The following is a 25,170-nucleotide window of genomic DNA, read 5'->3' on the forward strand; positions in this document are numbered from 1 at the left end:
TGCAATAAAAATTAGCATGTGTAAATAATGTACAATTATTACTATCAAGTTCAAAATCTCAAGTCTAAGGCATTTAGCTGTATCCGTTGTATTCTTTAAAGACTTTGTGTCCTCTAAAGATATCATGTACTTTGTACACCTTCGCCTCCGAAGCATTTACCATGTCTATTATTACCCGCCAATAGAGTAATGGTAAAAAGGAAAACTATTCGGTACGAAAAACACCAAACCACAAAGAAATTTTACTGTTATGCAATCGCATTATTTCTAAATATTTCCATTGGAATTTTTACTTCATATCCTATTACTATATTGCTGTTGAAAATTCAATATACGGGTATAGCATGGAATATCTGAGACAAAATACCATTTAGCCTGGTGATAGCTTGTCTCACAGGGTGCACACAAACTAACAACATTGTACAAGATAACATGATAAAATAACACACATATGGCACAAAACGAAACAAACAGTTGTGCCTACTGTTACTCTATGTCAGCCTATGATGAACATGTCTAGTATGTCGAAAATGTATATCTCCTTCATCTGATAATTTTCTGCTTTTGTGTAGAGCTTACAGATTGATTTCTTTGAATGTGTCCGCTAGTTCCTTCTCGATGCATCCCCTCAACCAGTCGCTCATTAACTTGTCTCCCCGGATGTCCACCCAGTTGTCGCTCAGGGACTTGGACGTGGTGATGTCTTCTTTCTTCAGCTTGTCAATGATGGGTTGTATCTGGTCAAACTGCAGAATGCAGAGTATTCCGCACAGCTTTAGTCTTATATGTAGTATTGTGGTGTAGTATTAGTCAGTATAATGTGCAGTTGGCGATGCTTTGCATGTTGACATATCTCTTGGTGATTTTAATTCAATTTGATATGTAAAAAAAGGTTGTCAAGGATATAGAGGTAGTCATCACTATTTAATGAGATTTTGGTAATTAAACTATCGTAATATGTTGATTTCACACAATATGTTTCAGAGGCATGGAAGAGATTAAACCAGTCTTTTTACTCACCAGAATGTGCTCCTTGTAAGAGAGGCGACGGAAGAAGTCTTCCACAGTTTCTTTGGGTCCTTTGAATGTGTCCGCTAGTTCCCCCTCGATGTATCCCATCAACCGCTCGCTCATTGACAAGTCTCCCCGAATGCCTGCCCAGTTGTCGCTAAGGCAGGGACTTGGACGTGGTGATGTCTTCTCTCTTCAGGTTGTCAATGATGGGTTGTAGTCGGTCAAACTGTAGAATGCGAACGTATTCCGCACGGGTTTAGTCTTACAGTATAATGTGCAGTTGGCGATGCATCCATGTAGTTTACCGTACTTAAGTTCCGGTGTCTTTCTTGCTGGGATGATTTGTATGTTGACATCTCTTGAGTATATTTAGTATATTTAAAATAATTTTTAAAGGATAGGTAGTTATCACTCTTATACAATAATGAGATTCTGTTAAATCAGTTCTAATGAGTTGACTTAACACAATCTTTCAGAGGCATAGAAGAGATTAAGCCAGTCTTTGTACTCACCGGAATATGCTCTTTTGAAGACAGGCGACGAAAGAAGTCTTCCACAGTTTCATTGGGTCCTAGATAAACAATAGCATCGTGATATTGTCCTTTCAATGAACCGTTGCTGTCAAAATTTAGAACGATTAACAGGCAATTGCAATAAATTTGAGTGCTTCCATGTGCTTTTTGAAATAGAAGGGTTGATGGTGAAATAAGCGTGTTTTACAGTTGTTTTTCTCACCTGTCACCTTCTGATTTCCAATTGCTTCACTCTCCCTCTTGTATTGTTCCTGTTGCTTGTGGATCTTGACGTATCTCTCCGCCACCAATAGTGCTGACCTCATGACTTTCATTGCTTCGATATGAGTCCTGTAATCTAACTTCATAAGACAAAGCAGTAAGATTGTGCTGTGCTCCTTCGCTCTTATACTGTGCAGACATGGCTTCCAAAATGTCTTGCTAAACCAAAGCGTCAATGTCTACTAGTTTGGAAGCATATTCAAGCAACGCAAAGATACATTTCTAGTTGGCTGGTGTGGGAAGACAGTTTGTGAGGGCAAATATAGGGAAGTGACAGTAAAAAAGGATTCAGCGAGAAGTTTACAACAATTGATAAAAAAAAAATTAACAAAGCCCCAAATCTTTTGCAGAGGATTAAAATCTTATCTTGTTTGCAATTTCTGGTTTTAAAATCAACAAATTATGAAAATCATGTGGAGAGGGACGGGTACCACAAAAGCATCTTTTCATTAATTTTTCAAATTCCATTCTTAAATTTATTTCAGAATCTCCTGACCTCCTTCCTGGTCTACGTGGTAGTTGGTAACAAAGAAGGTAAAACTACGGGGGCTTCCAGTTGCCGCGGACGCCTTGGCCAGGACCTCCTCTTCTTGACTTTCGGCAATCTTGTCGTGGTGAGTGATGACCGTGATCGGAGCTATTCCTATTGTAAAAAACAACAACAGAAAATGGATTAAAACAGCCGCGTGAAGCATATTTGTGTTTTGTATACCCAGCAGTACATGAAATGAAATAACAAATCATACAACTAGAAAGGCGGACATTTGTTTAGGAGCAAATGCAACAGATGGCGTCACCGCATCCCCCGTACCAAAAATGGACCTATCCCCCTTCCGCACAAATGGGCTGTTCCTAAATCACCCCTGTCCAAAATGTGAATTGTTCCTATAGTCTATACCCCGGTGCGTCGTGGGGGTGGGGGTGGGTGGTCGTGTGGCGCAGTGCTGAATTTCAGGTCATGTGGTTTTCTTCTTAGCGCACATTTTTTTAATGCAGTTAATACTGTCTATGTGTTATACCTTGGTGCATGTGTTAATGCAGTTAACACGATTAAATCGCAACAGACAATCATCTAGAAGAATAGATGAAAGCTGCATGCCGATTAGGTCTCCTCCCCCTGCCCTTTCGTTAAATGGATTCAATTTATTCATCTTGGGGCCAAATAACATTAAATTTGGCATGAAGATAGAGTGGCCGAATACCCCCATGTATTTTTTTTTCATTTTCTAAAATCAGGCAAAAATATACATTTCGGGGTCCTGGTAATAAATACGAATGACCTGAAATTCGGTATGGGGATACATGTGCCTTGGACACGTGTCCACAAACTGTTTTTTTTTTTTTTACATTTTTGACATACACCACTTCAAAAATAGGGCTTTTGGCTATTTCCGGACAAAATTGTACATTTTTTTCTTCGAGATTCGGTATAAGGATACTTTGGAAACATGTGAATTTCATTTTGACATTTTTTTGAAAAAATTTGTACGCTTCAGAATGAGGCTGCTCTGAGTTCATTGACCCTATCCCATAACCTCACGCGTGGAGTAAGGATTGTGGTCATTTCAGAACAGCGTCCAAAGTAGCAGAAGCATATTAAGCAAAAACACTGTAAGTATTGGGTTTTGTGATTTACTTTGAGTTTGTGATAATAATCTTATATCACGTTTATAAATCACAACTGCGTCATGCTTGCCCTGACAGTACCACTAATTGTTTTGTTACCCCTTTGAGTGTAAATCTTAACAACATTCAATGTAGGGATTTGATTCTCAATGGTATACAGGAATATTCTGGTGAAAACACAAGAGAAGCAATATATAACATACTTTCGCCGATATTAGGTGCAAACGTACAGCTCTTAAAGGTTACACGAATAGGGAAGAAATGTGATTTGCCATCGGCTCGTCCTGTTCTGGTTCGTTTTAAGAAATACAGTGACAAATTAAATCTTACACACCAGTCTAAACAGCTATAGCTAGCTATTCAAAACATATCGTTGAACTATCCTAAAGCATCGTATGAAATACCCGACTTAGAGCACGTTCTCCTCAATTTCTGTAAAACACTACTTCAGATTCCCAGAAGCTCTGTTAATGCCGCCGTAAGGGGCGAACTTGGAGCTTTTCCACTTTATATTGACTCGCAATCACACCTCATTAAATATTGGCTCAGACTACACAACCTGCCCAATGATAGAATAGTCAAAAAGGCTTATGATATTGCTGTGGAACAAGAACAGGACTGGGTCGTTTGTTTGTTTGTTTGTTTATTTAGATCTCCATTAGTATGGAAGTCAACTCCATACTATTCTTCCTGGAGTTCACATTAAATGAAATAACAATAATAATAATAATAATTGCTTTTAGCAATAATAATAAGTAAAACATACAATATGTTCATGTAGAAGATATTTTATGTAGACACGGTTTTCAAAATGTTTGGCTAAACCCAACAGTTGACGCCAAGCATTTTGGAAAAGTGTTCAACCAACGTCTGAAAGACACGTTTGTTTCTGGCTGGAGGCAAGAAATAAGAAATTACAATAAACTGCAAACCTATTCTAAATTCAAAACGGACTTCACTTTTGAGAAGTACCTTTCATCAATCCAAAACAAATCATTTGTTGCTAACATAACCAAACTGCGAATCAGTGCACATTGTTTAGAAATAGAAAAAGGTCGTTATAAGAATGTACCAGCCACTCAGAGACGCTGTCCTACATGCAAACATACTGTTGAAGATGAATTTCACTTTTTATTATCTTGTCCCATGTATACTGAAGAAAGGTTGACACTTATGAATATGATTTCACGTAACTCAAACATTACCTTACCTAAGACAAGCTCAGATACTTTTAATTTACTGATGTCATGTCCTGAACCAATATCCTTGTATATAGGCCAATTCATATCCTCTGCTCTTCGGAAAAGAAACAATATCATCTGTGACACCTTGAACTGATGTTAACATTGTATCCATGTTCCATATATATTGTATAATTCATCACGCACAATTATAGGGTAGCATTAGAATAAGGTATCTAGAAGTAGATTTTAGTATTGTTGTTATCTTTTGATTTAAACACTTGCCATACATTGTATCCATTGCAATTGTTGCGCAATAAAGATTGATTGATCTAATAAGCAATTGTATTTTATAAGTATGTCTATAAGTAATTTATAATTGATCCCTGACAGCCATTGCTATATATGAATATAGCACTTGTGTAAGTAATTGTCCTTAGAATTTTTAATGATTGAATACGTCAATTTTAACGTTGTATTATATTGTAACGATTTTAACCGTAGATGTGTAACTACTTCAGTTAGACTGACACGTTTGTAAAATCGCCTCACAATTCAGCCTGTTACGGCTGCCAGGAGGCTTTCATGTAACATCTTAAGTTCTAATAAACCAGTCTACTACTACTACTACTACTACTACTTATGTGCCGTATCATGTAATACCTTTACCGCATTCACTAAAACATCTACTACATGAAATGTTCTTCACGAGCGTGTATTACCTTCGCCAAGAAGGTTATGTTTTCGTGGTCAAGTCTAGCTATTTGACTGTGAACAGCATTACTCAAGAAGCTTGTGACAAGAACTGGAAATGATTAGATTTTTGGCTAACATTACTCTAAAATTGTGTAGTACTATCTCTTCATACTGAGAGAATTAAACATTTCAAAATTTCGGCTACTAAATTACCTGTAAGTCAAACACGGGGAATACAACTACAGAAACACAAACAGCGTAATGGAAACCTTGATGCAGACAATTAAAGAGATATGAAGTGATAATTGTCTGGTATTTCTTCTTTCCACTCTTCTGTTTTTATATACATTTCTCGTTGGATTTTTACTACTATATTTTAGACAACTAACACAGTATATTTATGCGTTATTGATAATTGAAATTACCCCTTTTATATGAAAACAAATAGAACATACGCTACCCCAGGAAACTGGAATAGCAACTGGATAGATTTTGAAAATTGACTAAAAGTAGTGGATACTAAATAAACGTCTGACTGTTTATATAGCCAGTTGCTAGCATTTTTCAAAATGTATCCAGACAGTTTTCAAAAAGTATCCAGGCCGGCAGTGACAATGTCATTGTTTCTCATTACCTGGATTTCTAATCTTTCTAATCGGTTTAATATAGGCTACGTTGATGTTGTAGTGCTGTATACCTGATGTATAGCCTGGGTGCCATACTATGTGTATGCTCCCATACTCACTCCCTAAGCCCGAGAGACAAAAAAACGACCTCCACTGCCTGTCACTATAACAAACTCCGCTAGGTGATGCCGAAGGTCCACTAATACCACTATATTTAGATCAATAAAGGACTTGTAATGCCCATACGTTTGATAGTAATAAAAAGAACCTAATGTGAGGTCTAAGGCAGGCTTACATTGCGAAAAAGAACATCGTAGATTCCACTGAGTTGTACAAGGTTTCTTCTCCCCAGTCTTCACCATATCAGGACCATTAGATAAAGGAATTTGCTTGAAGAAGTGGTATGGTACGGCTGGAAAAGGTAAATAAATAGAAAGACAACGAAGAAATTATTGACAGTTGTACAGTGATCATTTTCATTCAAAATATACGGAAAAGTAACAAAAACTTGGTACAGTCTAAAATAGAATTCAGCCGCCACGCCACGTCGAGAGTTCGAGGCAGTTTTATTTTCCTTCCGCGAGAGAAAGTAGTCCGTTCCATGATTTCGGGGGCCGACACGCCTTACCTGAAAGCTTGTAGCTGAGGTCTGCAATCATTTATATTCCTAACTTTAACTTATTGATAATATGTAAGCTTCATTTGTTACTCCTATACATTTTTGAAGCAATGGCATACCGTGATCCTTTCAAAAATTTGACCTCAAAGCAGGTAATTTTCGTGGAATTCCCCTTCTCATTTCTAACTTGTTGTGGATTCTGATCCAACAGGAAATCTAGTGTGTATGAAAGAGCAAAGATTCTAGTTTGTGTTGATATATAACTTGTTATCGATTTCGAGGGCGACATGCAGATGCCCCCAAAACGCGCGAGGTCATGTCATAATTTTGATTCCAGAATAGAACGCGCCCGGTTTGACATTTTTAGTTATCACCTACTCTGGACAGGTCCTCGCTCCGCAGAACGTAAATTTCCATGTGGAATTATGTTAACAATGGTCTCCTGTATATGGATTCCGAGTTTCAAGTCAATTCACAAACCCGAAGTGATATAAATCTGACCTTAAGATTTATGATTGATATCACGGCGAACCGCGCGCCGTTTTGAGACAATTTTACGTTCTAAAACCCCCGGGAGCCGGGACCTCTTACTACAAAGCTTGTTGCTTGAGTTTATAACTATATATCTTCATTATTTCATTGTATCTGTGAATATTAATATTCCTATTTTACTCCTAGTGACTTTTTAAAACGATTGTTAACCTCTGCTCGTTTGATAATATGACCTGAAACCACTTGATTTTGGTGGAAATTCCTCCGATGTTTTTACCTTATTTCAGTTTTCACAACAAAAAGAAATCTAGTGCGTAAAATAGCCTGAAGTCTCTACTTTCTGTCCGTATATAACTTGTTATCAATTTTGGGGACGTTATGAGCTTCCTTCGTAATCGCGCGAGGCCACCTCTTCAGAGGCGTCGTTTTCGTTCCAAAAACAGCGCGGGCTTCAAGCGCGTTCCACAAACCAGACGCCAGACCCGCACCGTTGGATTTTAGTAATAATACCTGCAAGAGTAAGAAAGCATTTGCTGATTCAGTTCGTACTTACGTAGTCTGTGTCTGTAGGCATTCTTTGACAATATTGAGAAGGTACATTAGTACCGCAACTTGTGCTAAAACGCCGGTAGCACTAGAATTAACTAAACCAACGTTTTAGAACTTTTGGCGTAAAACGGCCGAGGACGTGGCCCCGGTTGATATGAATATACAAGCATTTCCAGATTTTGATCCAACAAGATTTTCACAACAGACATAGTCGAAGATTCAACGAATCTTACTCAATAGTCATATAAGACAGAATCGAGGGCGACATGCAAATGCCCCCAATGTGAATTTCGTCGAAAATTTAGCTCAGTTCGGCACCGCCATTTTGACGATTTCACTGTTAAGCAAATATGACCATTTATCTAACAAAATACGTTGTAAAACCCTCCAAAAATTGATCTTGTCAAGAGTACATGGCATTCCCGTCTGGTACATGTAACGCAACGAAGGTAAATATGCCACAAACCAGGCTCAACGCAGCTGTGAAAGTCGGATGAAATTTCATCCAACTGCCGCGCGAAAAGAGTTTCCTTAGCAACGGCGTTGCTAGGGATCGCGGATCGATTCGAACTGCAAATAAAAACGGTTCGAAACGCGTTCGATTTAGTACGTGGCGTGACGGCTGGAATTTGAATGATATTTAAAGGATAAACAAAGTAAATCAACTCAAACAAGACATTTGCTTAAAGCCTCGGTCACAACCCGCCGTACGTGCTTTTTGTCCGTACGTTTTTTGGGAGGCCACGTCTGCTACGTTTGAAAACGTGGGGAAGGATTGGCATGATCAGTACGGCAATGCACGTCATTCACACGGTTGCGCAAGGTGTATGTCGTCTGCATGCCACGTCTGGCCGTGAGCGGTTGCGTGCATCGTTCGTTGCGCAAGTGGTGAGTCGTACGTGCTTGCAACGTACGATCTCTGTGCGATTGCAACTTTACCGTATGCAAGCCGCACTTACCCGTGCTGCTTACGTACGGTACGTACCGGTGCGTACAGGGCACGCGCGTCGCCCGCACTGGATCATACGGGGTGGCGGGACGTGGGGAGTTGAATCCGCAACCCACACGCAGAGAAAGTTTTTCATGCTACGGCGTGTCTGCACGCTCCCAAATCCGTAGGATTCCCTACGGAGGTGGTACTCACCACTTACGGATCCCTACGTTTGCCCATGTTGTTGCACGTAGACAGCACGCAGAAGCACGTACGGTGGGTTGTGACCGAGGTTAACTGATGAATTTATACATTCATATTTGCATTGCAGCCCAAGAAAATTCCCAAAGTTTCCATATATCGTATACTTTTAGGAAAAAGCACAGCATTGCTATGGTAACCAAAATGGTGCCGGGGGACATATCCTTCAAGTTAAACATTCATTTGGTAAATATATTGCTGATAGCTACTGATATCATTTAGATAGCTTGTGCATTCCATGAAAACTAAATATCTTATAAGATACTGACAGAAACCACAGATTCTACCATTGTCGCATAATGTACTCCGATCGGGATCTATGTACCAGCAGAATCGCTGATATTGATCAGATACCAGATCTAACTGATATAGAAGTTAGGACAGGACTAAATTAGTGGGTTTCTTGTGCCCCCTTATATATTAAATACATGTACATGATTTTATGAAGACCACTTAACTGTTTTTATGAAACGCTAGAATGGCTTTATTTCGTAAGATAAGGTCAGTATATGATCGACTGAACAGTTGTGAATGTCAATGTCATTTGACGAAGGCATGAGATCGTGGTACTCTAGTTATTACAGCTTTTTGCTCCCCAGGTTATATGCTGCGGATGTGTCACCAATCTTATATACAATATGCATGTTACATGTTACACGTTTACTTTTCAAGTTAAAAATTTGGTGACTTTTAGGTTTTACTTGTTTTGGGATGATAAACCGATATCCAGCCGGGTTTGACAGTTACTTTTCTTTTGATTGATTGCAATGTACAGTATAGTGTATGTATTTTAAGGGGGCCGTCCTTGGTTCTTTGTTGCCTTCAGTCATTATTACGATGTTTTTCTGCAAATATCTGGATATTTTCATGCTGTGGGTGTGTCATTAGTCTCATCTTTTGTGTATGTTGCTCTTTCACTTTGTAAGATCAACTGGCTTTGTGTATGTGCATGCTGCACATGCATATGTCACATTCTGTACACAAAGTTCTTTGACGTGGGAGTGGTGCCATTAAGCATGATTGCCATGTTTTACAAAGCCTCAATAAATAATGCAAAATGCAGAACATACATCATACACGTGCCACAACAATGCTGTGACGGTTTGGTTTTACTGATATCGTCACCTGTTCACCCACTGTAGGGAAAAGGGTTGCTACCAGGTTGACTCCCGGTTGACAACCAGCGATTGAAAATTAAAACACATCGGTCCAATACAGGATGGTTAACTTTTTGTGGTCCTGAATATGTTCTAGCTTTCTGTTAGATCAGGTCTGTTTGGTTGTATTTTTTAAAACCGTACAAATACAAGATATTGTATATAATGTATATCGACGTCTGAGAACAGGCCTCTTTCATCTTAAACAAGAGCTTCTTGTTTTTAGTTTCAGAGCTACCATTAGATAATAAATGTTATCTTTTCCATGCCAAGTCCTGGACTTGTCTTTGTCTCAATTTAGGTGAGCATTGATTCATCACTTGAGGATGCTCTCCTTTCTCCTTTAAAGCTCAACAGGTTTAAACTTTAATATGGAATATCATTGTAACTATTGGACAATTCTTTAAAATATGTTTAATGTAAATGATGATCGTAAAAGCAGATTTTCAACCCAAACTGTACATTTGAAGTTAGATGAGTCGATCATAATCTTTGTTTTATGCGTCTTGTTAGGTTTACTTGCCATCAGCAACTATTAATGATAATGTACTTTGTGCATGTAGATATTTGAAAATGTTTTATATGTTGTGGTTGTGTCGTTAGTCTGACATACAATGAGTCTGAATCATCTTTTGTGTATGATGCCCTTTCACTTTCTAAGGTCAAAATTTCCTATTCAGTGCACAAATTTCTTTGACATGAGAGTTGTGCCACTTAGTATGATTACCATGTTTTACCAAGCCTCAATAAATTATGTATACTGCAGAGAATACACTAGCACGTACCATAATAATGTTGCAGCGGCTTGGTTTCACAATCGTCCTCATATCGTCACCTTTACACCCACTCTAGAGGAAAAAAAATTCTGGCCAGTTAAGTGCCAGTGATCACCTTGACAACCAAACCATACCTTTCCAGTACATACAGATAAACCTGGTGTAATTCTGAGTGTGATCTAGTTTTTTTGTTAATTGGGGCTTGTTAGGTAATAGACTACAACTTGGAATTATTATTGATACAAGGTATTATGTGTTATGTATACGTATACGTATATCCACATTTCAAATTTGTCATAATTTCCGTTCCATCTGAAACAACAGTAACTTCTTGTTAATACTGAAAGCTATAATTGATAAATATCTCTTTGCAACAAATTGTATCGCATTCTGTGGGGTCCCTGCATAAATATTTCAGGGGTGAAAACGGACAAGAAAATGCACGATACGAATTTTGTGACTTTAAGATTTTCATTCTACCTTGGTATTGACTCTTCCTAAAAGTAATATTCGTTTTTTTTTAGCTTCTTTTTACGTTTGCTCTTTTGGATGTACATTAATTGACAAAGCACTTGTTCGGTCGTCACATGTTACTGTTGCTGTTTCTTGTTTGTGTTAGGTTTAGCTAAATCTAGAGATACAAGTATGCTTTCAATCCCAGAATCAGACTTGTAAATTAAATTATATTCAGTGTCACCGTTGGTCCCTTATGTATTTTGGCCATATTATTTCTTCTTCGATGGCCGGGGTTTGAGTTGGATAAGAATAGGAGTTTTAGTACGAAGCACCATGTAATAATACATACTTCAAATATATTAAGGCACAACAATAACAGCATGGGCAACAAGATGGATTTATATACAGTGAAATATATACTATATACAGTACAAACAGTATTGCTATATCCAACATCTTTTAATACCATGCATTTTACCGAATACATAAGCAGCACACAGTAATTGTTGCAACACCTTATTTATAATACCCATAAATGAAACTTATTGAAGTAATATATTAAGTTCTAAGTTAAGCATGCAAGACTATTTCACACAAATTCCCAACTGCAAGAATGAAAAATCATGCAATTACCAGTTTACCTATTGTAGACATTGAACTGCATCTGAACACTGTGTGTTCCTTGATTGATCCAGAAAGTGTAAAAGTAGTAAGAAAAACAACCTCATTCTGTAAGCACATACCACATATCACATATATCTTTTGATAATAACCCTAATTTTTAAGCCAGCAATTAACAGTTTTGTTTTGATGATAACGCTAACATTTTCTCGTAGAGGTTTATTCTGTAGACGGCAAAATTTTTCACGCACAGGGTACTTTTAAAATGTTGGTTTAAGGTATGAACAAGTTCTCAATAATATACAGTAGAAAATAGTCTCAAGAGCAACTGGATGGATTTAAAAAAAATTAAAAATCCATCCAGTTGTTGAAGTAACCGTACCTCATAACCAGGACATCTGACATTTATCGACGCTCTTAATGATAGTGAAAAACGTAGCTTGCAACCTTTGGTAAGTTTGAATACCATTTTCTGATTATTTTTTATCAAAGTTAACCAATTTATATTTATTGGATCGACCTAATCATTCCTTGTAGTATTCTGTAAAAATAACATTTGTCATTTGTAATTCATTGTTAAGTACTCTATGTTGTAATGAATGTTTATGCCGCAGCTTACATGGCTATAGCTACTAAAACAACTCCAAATTCTAATGTCGCTTATTCTTTCTGTAGAAAGAAGACAAAAAACTATTAGACCTGGAGAAATTTGAAACCTTCGGGGGGTCTAGGTACGAAAACTGTAGATCGCCCTCTTCGGGATGCTCGTAGATAATCACATCTATCTCGGGGATATCCTTCTTTTCTTCATAGAACGTGTTTATCATGTATTTTGGAACATTAAAATACTCAGCGCTTTCTTCGAGAGGATATGCATACTTTTCAGCTAACACTCCATACCTGATTACTCCAAGAAATTTGCATTTAGGGTACTTCTGTTTTAGTTCATCGACGCGACCCTCCAATCGTTCTTTCGTGTGATCTTCCGTATCTTCTTTTTTCGAAGCTTTTCCTTTTCTTGGTTTCTGGCGTGGTGCTTTGTTTGGTTTCTGGCCTTGTGGTCTTGTAGATTTTTCTTTAGTGTCACTAGGTGGCTGTGTGTTTGGCTCGGTAACACAATTATCAGTTGAGTTGGTTGATGTTGGTGGGTATGTTGATTCTGCTGGTATACCTGTGTTCGAACCGTCAGCGGATGTATACGATGGCTCTGAAATGGTCTGGCTGACAGCTGAAGTCATCGGCGGAGATGCCTCCCCTTGTTCCTCTAGTTGTTTTGTTGGTTGTTTCGTGACCGCCTGATCTTTCGGAGGACGCTGAATGGGGGCCGGTGAGAACGGTTTGTCTAACCCGTCCTTGCCACTGCCGATGGCGCCCAGGTACTGTTGAAACGCTTCTTTGTGCACGGGATGGTATGTCTTTCCCCAAGAGAATACAAAACCCCGTTTGCCGTTGAGATACTCCTCTTCAAACTGCGACGCGACTTTGTAGCGGACCCAGTTGGAGACGACTTTCCGGTCTGCCGCCGAGGACTTTTCGTCTGCGCCGATCACAACAAGTACTCGCCCTGGAAGGTAGAACGCAACAAATAAATTACCCTTCCCAAATATGCAATGGTACTTTGCATGCGATTATCTCCTTACACAATTGCACACTAAGCTTGTAAATGTAAGACAACTAGTGGCATTAGATTAAACAATATTTACCCATTCTTCTGATATCAGGGCACTAAAATTTACCTGTGCATTATTTCTACTCACACAAGCAGTACTTGCACAAGTTTGGAGTATATTTTACACAAATATGTACGCCGGTTAAGCTGTCTAATATAACCTAAAGCGATTGTAGAGTAAACTACGCATATTCTTACCATCCGAGGCCTCTCGTAGAGCCCTATAGAGAACGGCGTAGCCGATTCCTGCGTTTTTCTCGTTTATAGAAAGACGAGACTCATGGGCGTTGAGAACCAGAATGGCGCACAGAAGTTGTTTTCCTTTCACTTCCTCGCTGATCTCTGCCAGGTTTGGCAGCGCAAGCTGCATTAGCTCGATTGTCGTCACAACACCGGTAGCGTTAGACGATTCCTGGACCAACTCATTCACGGAATCTAGCGGGTACGTCCCATCGCAGTTGATGATGAGAACGTTCGACTTAGATTTGTCTGAGGGCGCCATGGCTGCCGAGAGGTAACGATGGGCACACACTCGCTGTCTCTCTACAACAATGATGCAAATTATGGTACCGAGAGGCCTTACGTCACCGAAACCGCGGGGGTACGTGCTATTGGCTCTAAGCCAATTTTCCTTGTGAATGGATGTTTTTGTACCTGATGAGGCCTAATACTTGTACACGTACGACGCGTAAAAAAGGCATAATTCATTCATTCATTTATTCATTCATTCATTCGTACTTTCGTAAAACTGTTAAAATGTCCCATTTAACTACATTTCTCTACATTCTGTTAATAACATTAATGTAATTTCAACAAAGTAAGAAAGGTTTGGCCCCATTTTGTACGTATTAAATGAGCTTATAGATATATAACAGCCTGTTATCCAGGATTCTGTATTCTGATTGCCGTTTGTGTAATGCCCCTGAGGCGAAGCCTAATAGTATAATTTCCTAGTAAAACATTGAACTTTATTCCAGCACACAGTTTACAAAGAGATCAAATTTTCAGCAACCACTGTCGCCTTCATCAGGATAATTAATGACCAATCACTTCACAACGCGATCTCGCGAGAGTTACGGTTTACAAATACATGTATTTCACAAATATGTCTGTTTTAATTTTTTCACGAACGCCTAGTAAACATCCCCGAAAATAGTTTATTCCCGATGCAGGCCTGAATGGCATCAGGAAGAGAGAATTGTTGACCCTGACAACAATAACAAACGCAACGACCGGTCAGTACCCTTGTGACGTAATCATTCCCTGTTTGACAAAATAAGACAAAAACTTAGAATAATTGTTTTTAATTTGGTAGATGGTATGCGCTATATCTCGTACAAAGGTTGTGCAATAAAGTTTATCATATGTCGTGAAGTCAAAATTTACAGGGCCAAATTTACTAGTTCATGCAAAATACATACAGCTGTGTGGAGCAACACTTTTTTTCTGGAATGTTCTGGGACTTTAAGTTTCGCTCCTTTCTTGGTAGTGTGTCTTTGTATGAGTTTTGTCTCTTAGAAGGGGTCTCTTGTTAGGTTTACTTGCCATCAGTAACCATACTGATAATGTACTTTGTACACGTGTAAATATTTGGATAATTTTTTTACATGTACATGGTCTGGGTGTGTCGTACATACAATGAGTCTGAGTCATCTTTTGTGTATGTTACCCTTTCACTTTCTAAGGTCAAAGTTTCCTATTCAGTGCACAAATTTCTTTGACATGAGAGTTGTGCCACTTAGTATGATTGCAATGTTTTACAAAGCCTCTATAAATTATGTATAATGTAGAACATACATCATACACGTGCCACAACATTAACAATGCGGTGACGGTTTGGTTTCACAATTGTGCTAATATCGTCACTTGTTCACCCTCCCTAGGGAAAAAGGTTGCTAGCCATTTGACTGCCTGTGATCACAACTAAAACGCACATTACAAAGTCATATAAAACTTGAAGATAAACCTGGTTTGGTCCTGTGTGTCTTGTGTTTTTTTGACGAAATATAAATATATACGTTTTTTCCACCTGAAGCAATACTTAGTACCTTCGTCTTGTTTGTTGTTTTACATCCTTTTGAACTACCATTGAAAATATTTCGCTTTTTTATTTCAAATCCTGTTCTTGCTTATCAGTCTCATTTGCGGTGAGCGTGAGTCCCCAATTCAGCAGGTTGTTATTGTACTTTCAGAGGTCATTAGGTTTGATGGTTCATATTCCATACATGTATCATTTTGCAATATTTCAAAGATGTCTAGATGATTGAAAGTTTACCAATGATTGTAAAACACACTTTCATTCTATGATATAGGGGTAATAGGACGAGAAAATGCACGATTCATGTATTTGAGCAAAACAGAAGGAATTGTGATTTTAAGGTTTTACTTCTTGGTTCTTGTTATATACCTGATATTTGGTTTTGTTGAAATTGCTTCTTCTCCTTTGGCTCCTTAGATAACATGCAATATACAGTACTCCACAAACTACTTTTCAGGTCGTTACATACCATCAGCATATATTAATGACGATGCATATACGTAAGTATACGGATATGCATGCATACTTTTCCCCTAGAATTCGGGCTATGAAATTACATTATATTCATTCAATCGTTGGTCCCCGTGCATTCGTCAAATGGCAAAGATTTTGACCAAAGGGACCATTTCATTTGTGTGTTCGAGGTTTGACGTGGGTGGGGTATTCTGAATAGTCTGGAATTCTGAATATTTTACAAATATGTCGGTCTTTTCCACGAATACGTAGTGAACATCCCCACCAAAGTAGGTTATCCCCGATGCAGGCCTGAATGCCATATGTAAGAGTGTATTTGTTAGGTGTTGGCCCTAACAACAATAACAAACAGGCGCCGAGGCAGAAAAAACTGCAGTACCGAACACAATGCAATAATATGTAGTCAGCCTACAGGAAAGGTAGCTTGTTTTACAAATATATCTTTTCATAATTTTCCAAGAATGCCAAGTGAACATCGGTTTGTCTTAAGGGAGTTATCAATGCACTATTGTTCTAGCATTGGGTCGAGCAGTACGTACCCCTATACTGTATAAACAAAAGAATCATATTGGTTGGGCAACATCTTGGTTTGGCTTCGAGTCGAAGTTCCAAGGGCCTTCCCCACTTTGCAACACAATAGGGTAAGAAAAAACTCCTCCACATAAGTTTTAGGATCAAATCTCTAGCAAGGGTCTAAATTTCTATAACGATGGGGTACCTAGACTAGACAGTACGCAACCAAGACACGCCTACTAAAGATATTTTACTTTAGTTTTTCACCAACTTTTATACATTAACATCAGCGGTATAACCTATATACTATTAGACATGCAAACTATATCATCATCACAGAACTTGTTTACAGAAATCCCTTTACATAAAGCAATTAAAACTAACAACATTATATATAAAAGTAGACTGTACTACTTCTCAGTAGACCACGAATACAACAGAGATTGCATTCACGGAATGTTGTTGCTTTTCCATTCTTTTATTAAAACTCAATAGCTTCATATGGAATACACAAGGGTAAAACTGTCTCATTCAAAGTTCGTTTTAGAAAATGTTTCACCAGGTTTCATCATTTTGATAATAAAATGTCTTGAATAAACATGCTATATACAATAGCAAGTTTATTTGTGACATTTATGTTATATACAATAATGTACATCTTTTACATCAAAATGTCCATGTCATTGCACAAGATTTTTATTCAAGCTGATATCTGTTGTGATATGTGCACTTTTAACAATGCAATACGTACGCACGTATACACAGGCTAACGGTTTGACATCATTGCATGTATCTTTCTCTTTGTCTGTCTTGTCTTGATGGTGCTCTCTGCGAGCTCTAGTGACCGTTTAATTATTTCAAGAACCTTAACTCTGTTTTCAATGGAGAATTCCTGTCCTTTTACGTGGTTTGCAAGGAAGTAGGTATTGTCCGGAATGCTGCCGGTGATCTCCCGTGCGGCATCGGCGAGCTTCTTCCTCTCAGCAGGGATGTACCTTTGGACGCCCAACTCGTCTTCGTGCGTGAGGATGGTCATAGTTCCTACACCTGGAACAATAGAGAGTCATTTAGATGTACATCACAATAATTCGTTCGTTCGTTCATTTTTGTCAGTATGATTTACGAAAAGATAAGATTATTCTTGGATCGCTTTTCATTGATGTTCCTAACATTCCTACCAGACAATCTTTGTATGCAAAGTTACACAAATTCCGATGATCTGATGCCGTTTACAAAAACAAACTAGAGCCGAGAACAAAAAATGGTAAATTTCGCTGGTGAAAAAGGGGAACAGACTGTTGCTTAAATCTCATTTGTGATGCATCACTGCCCAGAAGAGAGGTAAAAGAACATCACTGACCTCTTCGTAAGAGCTGTTGGCGTAGGAAGTCCATGTGACATCTGTAGGCGCCTTTGTGCAGCCGAGGGTCGTTAGCCTTCACGAACCACAGCACGACGTGAGTCTCGTCCCTCAGTACTGTACCCACTCCTGTCAGCGACGTTTTCACGGTCTTGTCTGCCACCAGGATGATATGTATAACGTTACAAATACATAAAGGGACACACACAGACAGACACACACACACACGCACACACACACACACATACACACACACACACACACACACACACACACACACACACACGCACGCACACACTCTCTCCCTATCTCTCTCGATCTAATGTTTTTGAAAATGCGAACTTCATGGAAGTTAATCGTGCTAGAAATGAAATACTTGTAGATTTAAAAGGCATGTGTAGTCAAATATGTTAACAAAATGAAAAATAACAGTGTTGTCCTTATTACCTTTTATGTACATTTTGTGTAAGCCATAACGAAATAACGGGCGATATTTTTTCAAGTGCATACGTTACTTCACTTACTAAACCTACCACAGATCGGGAAAAAGTGGTGTATTTTGTGTTGTAAGACTCAAAGTATCAACTAATGTCAAAAATGGGGTGCTCGGTCGAGAAAAAAAAATTACGTCTGCGATGCTGTAATACGGTTGCTTTACTCTCGCTATTTTCTAGTGTTAATGATAGCTTGCATGGGCACTGTCATATTAAATGTTGTATCGAACGGCATTATAACAAACCTCGGTCGATGCCGCTTTCGTCTTTGATGTCACCGTTTAAAATGGCCAGTATTTCCTTCTCGGCGTCTCCACCAAGGAGGCCAAAGCCCCGTGTGTCCAGGAGGGTGAACCCATCCGTAACTGGTAAGGCTTCCAAAATTATTGTTCCTGACGCGAGAATTATACTTTGTTTCCAAACGGACAAAGAAATCAGAAATAGACAACAATCAATACAAAATGGTCTAAAATTCGTTTGCACAATCATTCATAAACTTGATGAGGATTCCATTTAGTTATCGTGAAATCACCCACCTTCGGCGCCGGTACTCTGTATTACGGCCGGTCCCTCGTCCTCACCATGCAGAGCCATGAATACTGAGTTAATGAACGAGCTTTTCCCAGACCCTGTTATACCGAACAGACCTATCCGCACGCCGTCGAAGTCTTTCATTTCCCCTTCCTTCGCGTCTGGAAAACTCCCTGTAATATCTCCCAAAGTGTAATCTTTAAGAAACGTTTTAAGAAAGTTGATCTTACTTAAGCTCATCGTCACTCTTTCCTTGGCCCTCAACGGAGGTTGGAATTTACGCAAAGAAACCCAGACCAGAATGGGGAGCATAAATACATGTATGTATCCCCGCTTTTTCAGTGTTAAACTCGTGCCAATGTAAGCTTAGACAAGCGTGACTAACAAGAAATGAATACCTTTATTGTACATTTATGCTCCACTAGGCTAAGTACAGGTCAGATGTTGACAATTATTCATACAGTAATAGTATGAAGTCATGCAATTTTGTGGTCGAGCTTTCCAAAGTTGTTTTGTCTGTGGGTAGCGTGCATAAAATATTAATAGCGCAGCACAAGAGATAAGAACCAACAATCCATCAACGATCTTGCTTGGTGGTTTCACTTTCGACAGACGGTTCTGTACGTAATCGTATTGAAACCTACAGTGGGTGTCACTTGATGACAGACGACAAATGTCGAGATGATACATGATGTACAAAATTACTAAGAGATCGGTGGACGTACCAACTACTTAGTACCCAATACCAACTTAGAAAATAGAAAAAGATAGCCATGTCGTCAAGTACCAGCGTTATTTGCCTAAGGTGTTTAAAGGCTATAGAATGGTGAAATCAGGTACAATAGGGGCTTTATCATAAGACAGTTTTAAACACGTTCGGTGTAATATAGCAAGCTGCCGCCGCGCCGCGTGCACACGAAGCTGGTGTGTTACGCCAAAAGTTGGTTGTACCAACTATACAGATACAGGTACACAAGTATTGCATGTATACGTGTATACGCTGTAATGCACTTTGGCAAAACATTCTATGCTAAACTTGCCTAACTATTTAATTGAATTATACCATCGTACAGGATTTTGGTACCACGACAAGAAAGGAATGTTTACATTGACTTCAAAATTGATCGGGAAATGTATGGATTTCCACCACTTATCCAAATCGTTGCATTCAGTGTCTTTCCTATATTCCCATGCATTACATTCGGTAGTACTGCTGTAACAATAAATCCTTACATTTACATTTCCTATATCATAAAGTTTGTATCACCCATTACCACCTAAGGTATGGGCTGTCAAATATTATATCTTAATAGTGAGAAAATACAAATCATCGACCCTTCTACATTGGTGCATATCTCTAATGGACTCATATTGAATCAATACTGCTTCCTTGCTGAACATACCTCATGCAATTTATTATAATGTTGCATCAGCAAACACAGTTGAACCCTGTATATACACAAACACATTCAACAAAACAATTATTGGTAGCCGTTCCTTAACTTGAGCATCTGGCATCTTTGTGCCTCTGTGCAGTACTTATAGAGTCAGTTCTTTGAATGTGTCAGCTAGTTCCTTGTCGATGTAGCCTTTCATCCGCTCGCTCATTGGCAGTTCTCCCTGGACGTCTGACCAGTTGTCACTCAGGGACTTGGACGTGGTGATGTCTTCTTTCTTCAGGTTGTCAATGATGGGTTGTAATCGGTCAAACTGCAGAATGCAAAACAGGACAACTTTGTTTTGCATTGCGCATTGGTAATGCCATACACGCTTTACTGGACTGTATTTTTCACCTAGTTGATGTCTTACTGTCATGCCTGACTTCGATGTTGGCCCCTACCTGGCTTTTCTCTTGTCAATTTATAATTAGCATATAAAACGCTTGCTTCAACTATTCTGATACGTGCAATTCACACAATTCAGAAGCATCAAAAATACAAAAAAAATGCAAATACATATTCTTGTACTTACCGGGATGTGTTTCTTCGAAGACAGGCGACGAAAAAAGTCTTCCACAGTTTCTTGGGGTCCTATATAAGAATAGTATTGTGGTTTAATCATCTTTCTCTTTGGTAATAACCATAAGTATCAACAGGAAATTACAAGATAAGGTGAAATTTAAGGATGAAATTGTTGAAATGATCATACTAATATCATTCTCTTCGTTTAGTTGTTCCTTATATACTAACGTCTATGCAATGCATGCTTTCAACTGAAACCGGATTTACTAAGTTAAGATTGAAACAAAAGAAGCGTGTTTCTATCACAATTATTATTGTTTCTCACCTGCCTGATTTCCCGTCACTCCGCTCTCCCTCTTGTACTGCTCTTGTTGCTTGTGGATCTTCACGTATCTCTCCGCAACCATTAGTGCCGACCTCATGACTTTCATGGCTTCGATGTCAGTGTTGTAATCTAAGATCAGAGAGCAGAAAATTATTCTGTTATTCAGAAAAAAATTGTTCTGTTCCTTCGCTAAAGTATGAACTAATGTACATGTAGGAGACAAATATTGAGAGTAAGATACGGTACGTGCAGTACATGGGACAGGGTGCTGGATGACAGTGAAATATGCACAGCAAAATATTCATAATAATTTACAAAACAAAAATTTCAACAGCTATAAAACATTACAGAGATATGGAACTTTCTATTTCTTGTTTCAAAAGCTACAGGTAATCACATTTTATGGAGATAGTTGTGTATAAAATAATAGCATGTTTCCATAATTTTCCATTTCTTTTCTACTGACCCCTTTCCTTCTTGTCTACGTGGTAGTTGGTAACAAAGAAAGTGTGGTCTCGGGCGCTGCCGGTTGCCGCGGATGCCTTGGCCAAGACATCCTCCAGCTCTTCCTGACTTTCACCAATTCTGTCGCGATGAGTGATTACCGTAATCGGTGCTATTCCTACGAAAAAAAACATGCTTTAAAAACTGCATCATGTTTATGTTTTAGAAGTACATGAAATAAAACTAAAAATCATACAAAAAAGGCGAACATGTATTTGTGAAATAAACATAAACATACAGTACCTCTAGGGCGCATAAACTCGCGCACAATATTCAAATTGTCCAGGTGAGTGTGGCCATTTCTTAGACGAGGGTCATCCGCCGACAGAACTATGATGATAGCGTGGAGCCAGTTGCGGAAATACTCCTCCGAGTCTGCGTTGTCTGCATTCACTTCAAATTTGATTTTCTGTAGATTGACGTTATTGACAAAGAAGAAAGGAGAGATTACCTACTATACGTATTGACTGATGTTTTTCAAATTGCAATGTGCAACGCAACGTAACACCTCCTTCATACCTGGTCAGGTTTGATCCGTCCAAAGACGATGTTGGTTAGCGCTGCAAACTCCTCAGCGTCATGTTTGAAGAATCCTCGAGTGTCGACAAGATGGAAGTCATTATCAAGGTCGTCCAGGAACTTTTGAATGGTGATGGTACCCTCCCCACCGCCAGATTGAATATCTGCAGTTCCTGCAGAAAAATTGTTAATTGCATTACATATAACATATTGTTTTTGATTTATTATGAAATAATTTATTATCCCAGAATAGCCTCACAACAAAAGAGTGCCATGTCAACCAAATGAAACCTGAATATTCCTACATTGCCAACGCATCATGATATTGAAATGTGTGAATATTCAATTCCGTATTCTATAATGTTACACATCTGACACTTGGGTTAACCAAATTTCCCAATAAAAGGGCTACTTAGTTATCTTTCTTGCCTTTCCGAAGGCCTGGCTTCAGAGCCATCTCGCACGTGTTGATGAAGCTGCTTTTTCCTGATCCAGATGGTCCGAACAACCCGATCCTTAGACCTCCCTCTTTCATGTCACTGATGTCAACTTTGGCGAAGTAGCGTGGCCCGTGGACATCCCCAAAGCTATAATCAAGTAGCTTCACCCTCCTGGTGCGGGCTTCCTCTTGCAGCTGTCTGAGCCGCGCGTCTTCTTCGCTCTCCTGCTCCTCGTATTCTCGTCTCTTCTCCTCCGCGGCCTCTTTGACCTTTTTCTCTGTGACGTCCCTGTATTTGTTGGCATACTCCACAGTCGGAGTGCTCTCCTAAAAAGACAGTGCAATAAAAAAAATTACATATTGCCTTCCAGTGGATAATATAATAAGATAAGCATACATGGAATAATTTTTTTAATGATTTATTCGACAAAACACCGCAGTATGGTATATGTATACGCTGCTCCATCGTAGTATGCCAATCGGATCCAATAAAATAGCAAATACAAGTACTGCGTTAGGTCGCTGAGGCAACAGACTGTGTTCCAAATAATGAAAATAATACTTACCCCATTCCCCATTTTCCCGTTTTACAAGTGCAAATCAGGTTCCAGGTTATATTTTGGGTAGTTGATACCAGCTGATACAAACAACGCAGGACACGGTTATGGACACACAGCTTTCCTAGCGCCGCGGGCACAGTGTGTCTGTGGGCGTTTGTGGGGGTCAGTCAACCGATCAATAGAAATTCCTCGAAAAGGTTTCGGATCGTTTCACATTGTTGTTAGTGCGCATGTCACAGCCCCCTCTGCATTTTTTTGTGTATGTGCACCACAAAGCGTCTTCGTTTGTCTATTTGTAAGCTAGAGTTTTACATTTTTCAGTTAAAAAAGGACTGATCCACAGCTAGTACGGATCACAAAAGGAAGGATTCGGCCTGGGCAAAAGTTACTGTCGTGTACCTCAGACAGAGACAGCGCCTTGTCATTTCCATTTTCCCCGGTGAGCGAAATTCTGTCCTTACTTTATAAAATATAACTATTATAAGATTAGGTATGCATGGCTATTTAACACTCATTGAATTCGTCTCCCCGTTTTACTTGAAATTGTCGTATCGACAAACTGACTACATTAGTACTTGCGCATAAAGCTACGTTGCAGGTGAACCTGTCAACACACCCTTCCATTTGTTGCATGAGTGAGTGTGTTAGGAAGTGGGATAGGATATTGTTGGATGAAAAAAAATTCTATCCCTGTTCACAAATATTGATTTTATCTTCTATCACGTCCGTTTTTAAATCCAGTAAAATATTTGTAAATGTAAATAGGGTTTCTGAAACAAGAGGAAAAAAGAAACCTTCCACTTTCCCAATTAAGATATACTGGGCCCGATCTGACGATATACTTAGGCATCGGTAAAGCCTCAGCCGGTCTCTTAATCAACTGTCTTAATATGTATTCACCCCTTCACAAAGCCTTCTATACAGGGGTCAGGAAGCATCCGTAATGGTACTGAAGCTGGCGAATAGAAGCTATCACAGAGAACTCATGGGACTGGTCGTCATTTCTATTAATAGAATATATTGAACGTCAACAAGTCTATATGTGGTGGATGCTGAACATTTGGCTGGAAATTTAGTCTGTTATTAGTCGAGTTTCCTTTTCTGGATGCCTCTTTTCAAACCCGATTGAGGTGGGTAGAATCGGGCTGAGCCAACTTAGTCTAAATCATTTGTATGCTTTGTTTTCGGAGGCGACCTTTTTTCTTATACAATTCACATCTTTTCAGGGTGCAAAGAAACCATCAATTTTACAAAGAATGGGAGAGTCAGAATCTAAGGTAAGTTTCAGAGACGTAGTATTCTTTTAGATACCGGTGTCATGTTTAGAAATAATGTGAAGAGAGATTTATTTACCAACTTATTCATTTAAGACAGCTGGGTAGATTCTCATTTTAGCCCCACTCCGTTGAATTGGTTATCAAGTTAGCCCGGGCTGTAGAGACAACATAGATGAACGTAAATGCCAAATATAATCACAAGTAACGTATCACAGTTAACATGTACATTTATTTTGTTCCTGTCCTTCCTTTATATGAACTTTCTGCTTTGTGTGACTAGACCATTGCCTTAAAGGATAACGTTGAATGTATGACAGAAGCTTTTGACAGAATTGAGTTATTTTGCATTGGTAATGGCCATGCTGTTAATTGTATTTAACCTCGGCTCAGGAGGTCCCGGTGGTGTGGCACGAACGTTGGGACGATGACGCCGAAGAACGAGGCATTGCTGAAGCTATGGAAGAGTTTGAAAAAAGACGGGGGGAGAAGAGGATGAAGGAGGTACAGGAGACGTTCAAGAAGATAAAGAAAGACCTGGAAGAGTACACAATTGGATCAAAACTCCGGCTCGGAAAGTTTTTCCCCGAAAGGATCAAGGAGATAGAAACCATTAACATAGGTGGGTCTTTTCTTCCTTTCTTTCTCTCTCTTTCTTTCTCTCTATCTATCTCAATGTCTCTATCCACCCATATCCATCTCTCTCTCTC

At 39.0% G+C, this 25,170-nt stretch overlaps 3 protein-coding genes across 3 annotated transcripts in view; 1 reads left to right on the top strand and 2 right to left on the bottom strand.

Annotated features, from left to right (window-relative positions):
* Positions 1–499: 499 nt before the first annotated feature.
* On the bottom strand, positions 500–19,022 carry LOC109473424 (interferon-induced protein 44-like). Its single transcript, XM_019773320.1, has 7 exons — positions 18,884–19,022; positions 18,593–18,739; positions 17,854–18,009; positions 2,305–2,451; positions 1,750–1,884; positions 1,527–1,585; positions 500–746 (listed from the first exon to the last, which is right to left on the bottom strand). The coding sequence occupies exons 1-7, from the start codon at positions 19,020–19,022 to the stop codon at positions 576–578; spliced, it is 954 nt and encodes a 317-aa protein (XP_019628879.1). The 3' UTR covers positions 500–575.
* A 1,395-nt stretch (positions 19,023–20,417) lies between these two features.
* On the bottom strand, positions 20,418–23,204 carry LOC109473519. Its single transcript, XM_019773437.1, has 8 exons — positions 23,193–23,204; positions 22,617–22,953; positions 22,188–22,360; positions 21,912–22,077; positions 21,631–21,786; positions 21,165–21,293; positions 20,850–20,908; positions 20,418–20,588 (listed from the first exon to the last, which is right to left on the bottom strand). Exons 1-8 carry the CDS (start codon positions 23,202–23,204, stop codon positions 20,418–20,420), a joined length of 1,203 nt encoding a protein of 400 aa, XP_019628996.1.
* Positions 23,205–24,442: 1,238 nt separating this feature from the next.
* The window catches only part of LOC109473599, a 3,155-nt gene continuing 2,427 nt past the window's right edge, over positions 24,443–25,170 (top strand). The window contains exons 1-2 of the mRNA XM_019773556.1: positions 24,443–24,463; positions 24,854–25,082. Coding sequence (XP_019629115.1) covers positions 24,443–24,463; positions 24,854–25,082 — 250 coding nt within the window. The remainder of the gene's footprint in view (positions 24,464–24,853; positions 25,083–25,170) is intronic.

Source organism: Branchiostoma belcheri, unplaced genomic scaffold (assembly GCF_001625305.1).
Source record: "Branchiostoma belcheri isolate BF01 breed outbred unplaced genomic scaffold, Haploidv18h27 scaffold1, whole genome shotgun sequence".
NCBI lineage: Eukaryota > Metazoa > Chordata > Leptocardii > Amphioxiformes > Branchiostomatidae > Branchiostoma > Branchiostoma belcheri.

Coding starts and splice junctions, on each gene's coding strand:
- LOC109473424 (XM_019773320.1), bottom strand. CDS start 19,022: ATGAAAGACTTCGACGGCGTGCGGATAGGTCTGTTCGGTATAACAGGG. Junction 18,740..18,883: donor ACAGAGTACCGGCGCCGAAG/GTGGGTGATTTC, acceptor TTCTCGCGTCAG/GAACAATAATTTTGGAAGCC. Junction 1,885..2,304: donor CCACGTAGACCAGGAAGGAG/GTCAGGAGATTC, acceptor TTATGAAGTTAG/ATTACAGGACTCATATCGAA.
- LOC109473519 (XM_019773437.1), bottom strand. Junction 22,078..22,187: donor GACGGATCAAACCTGACCAG/GTATGAAGGAGG, acceptor GTCAATCTACAG/AAAATCAAATTTGAAGTGAA. Junction 20,589..20,849: donor CTTCGAAGAAACACATCCCG/GTAAGTACAAGA, acceptor TGCATTCTGCAG/TTTGACCGATTACAACCCAT.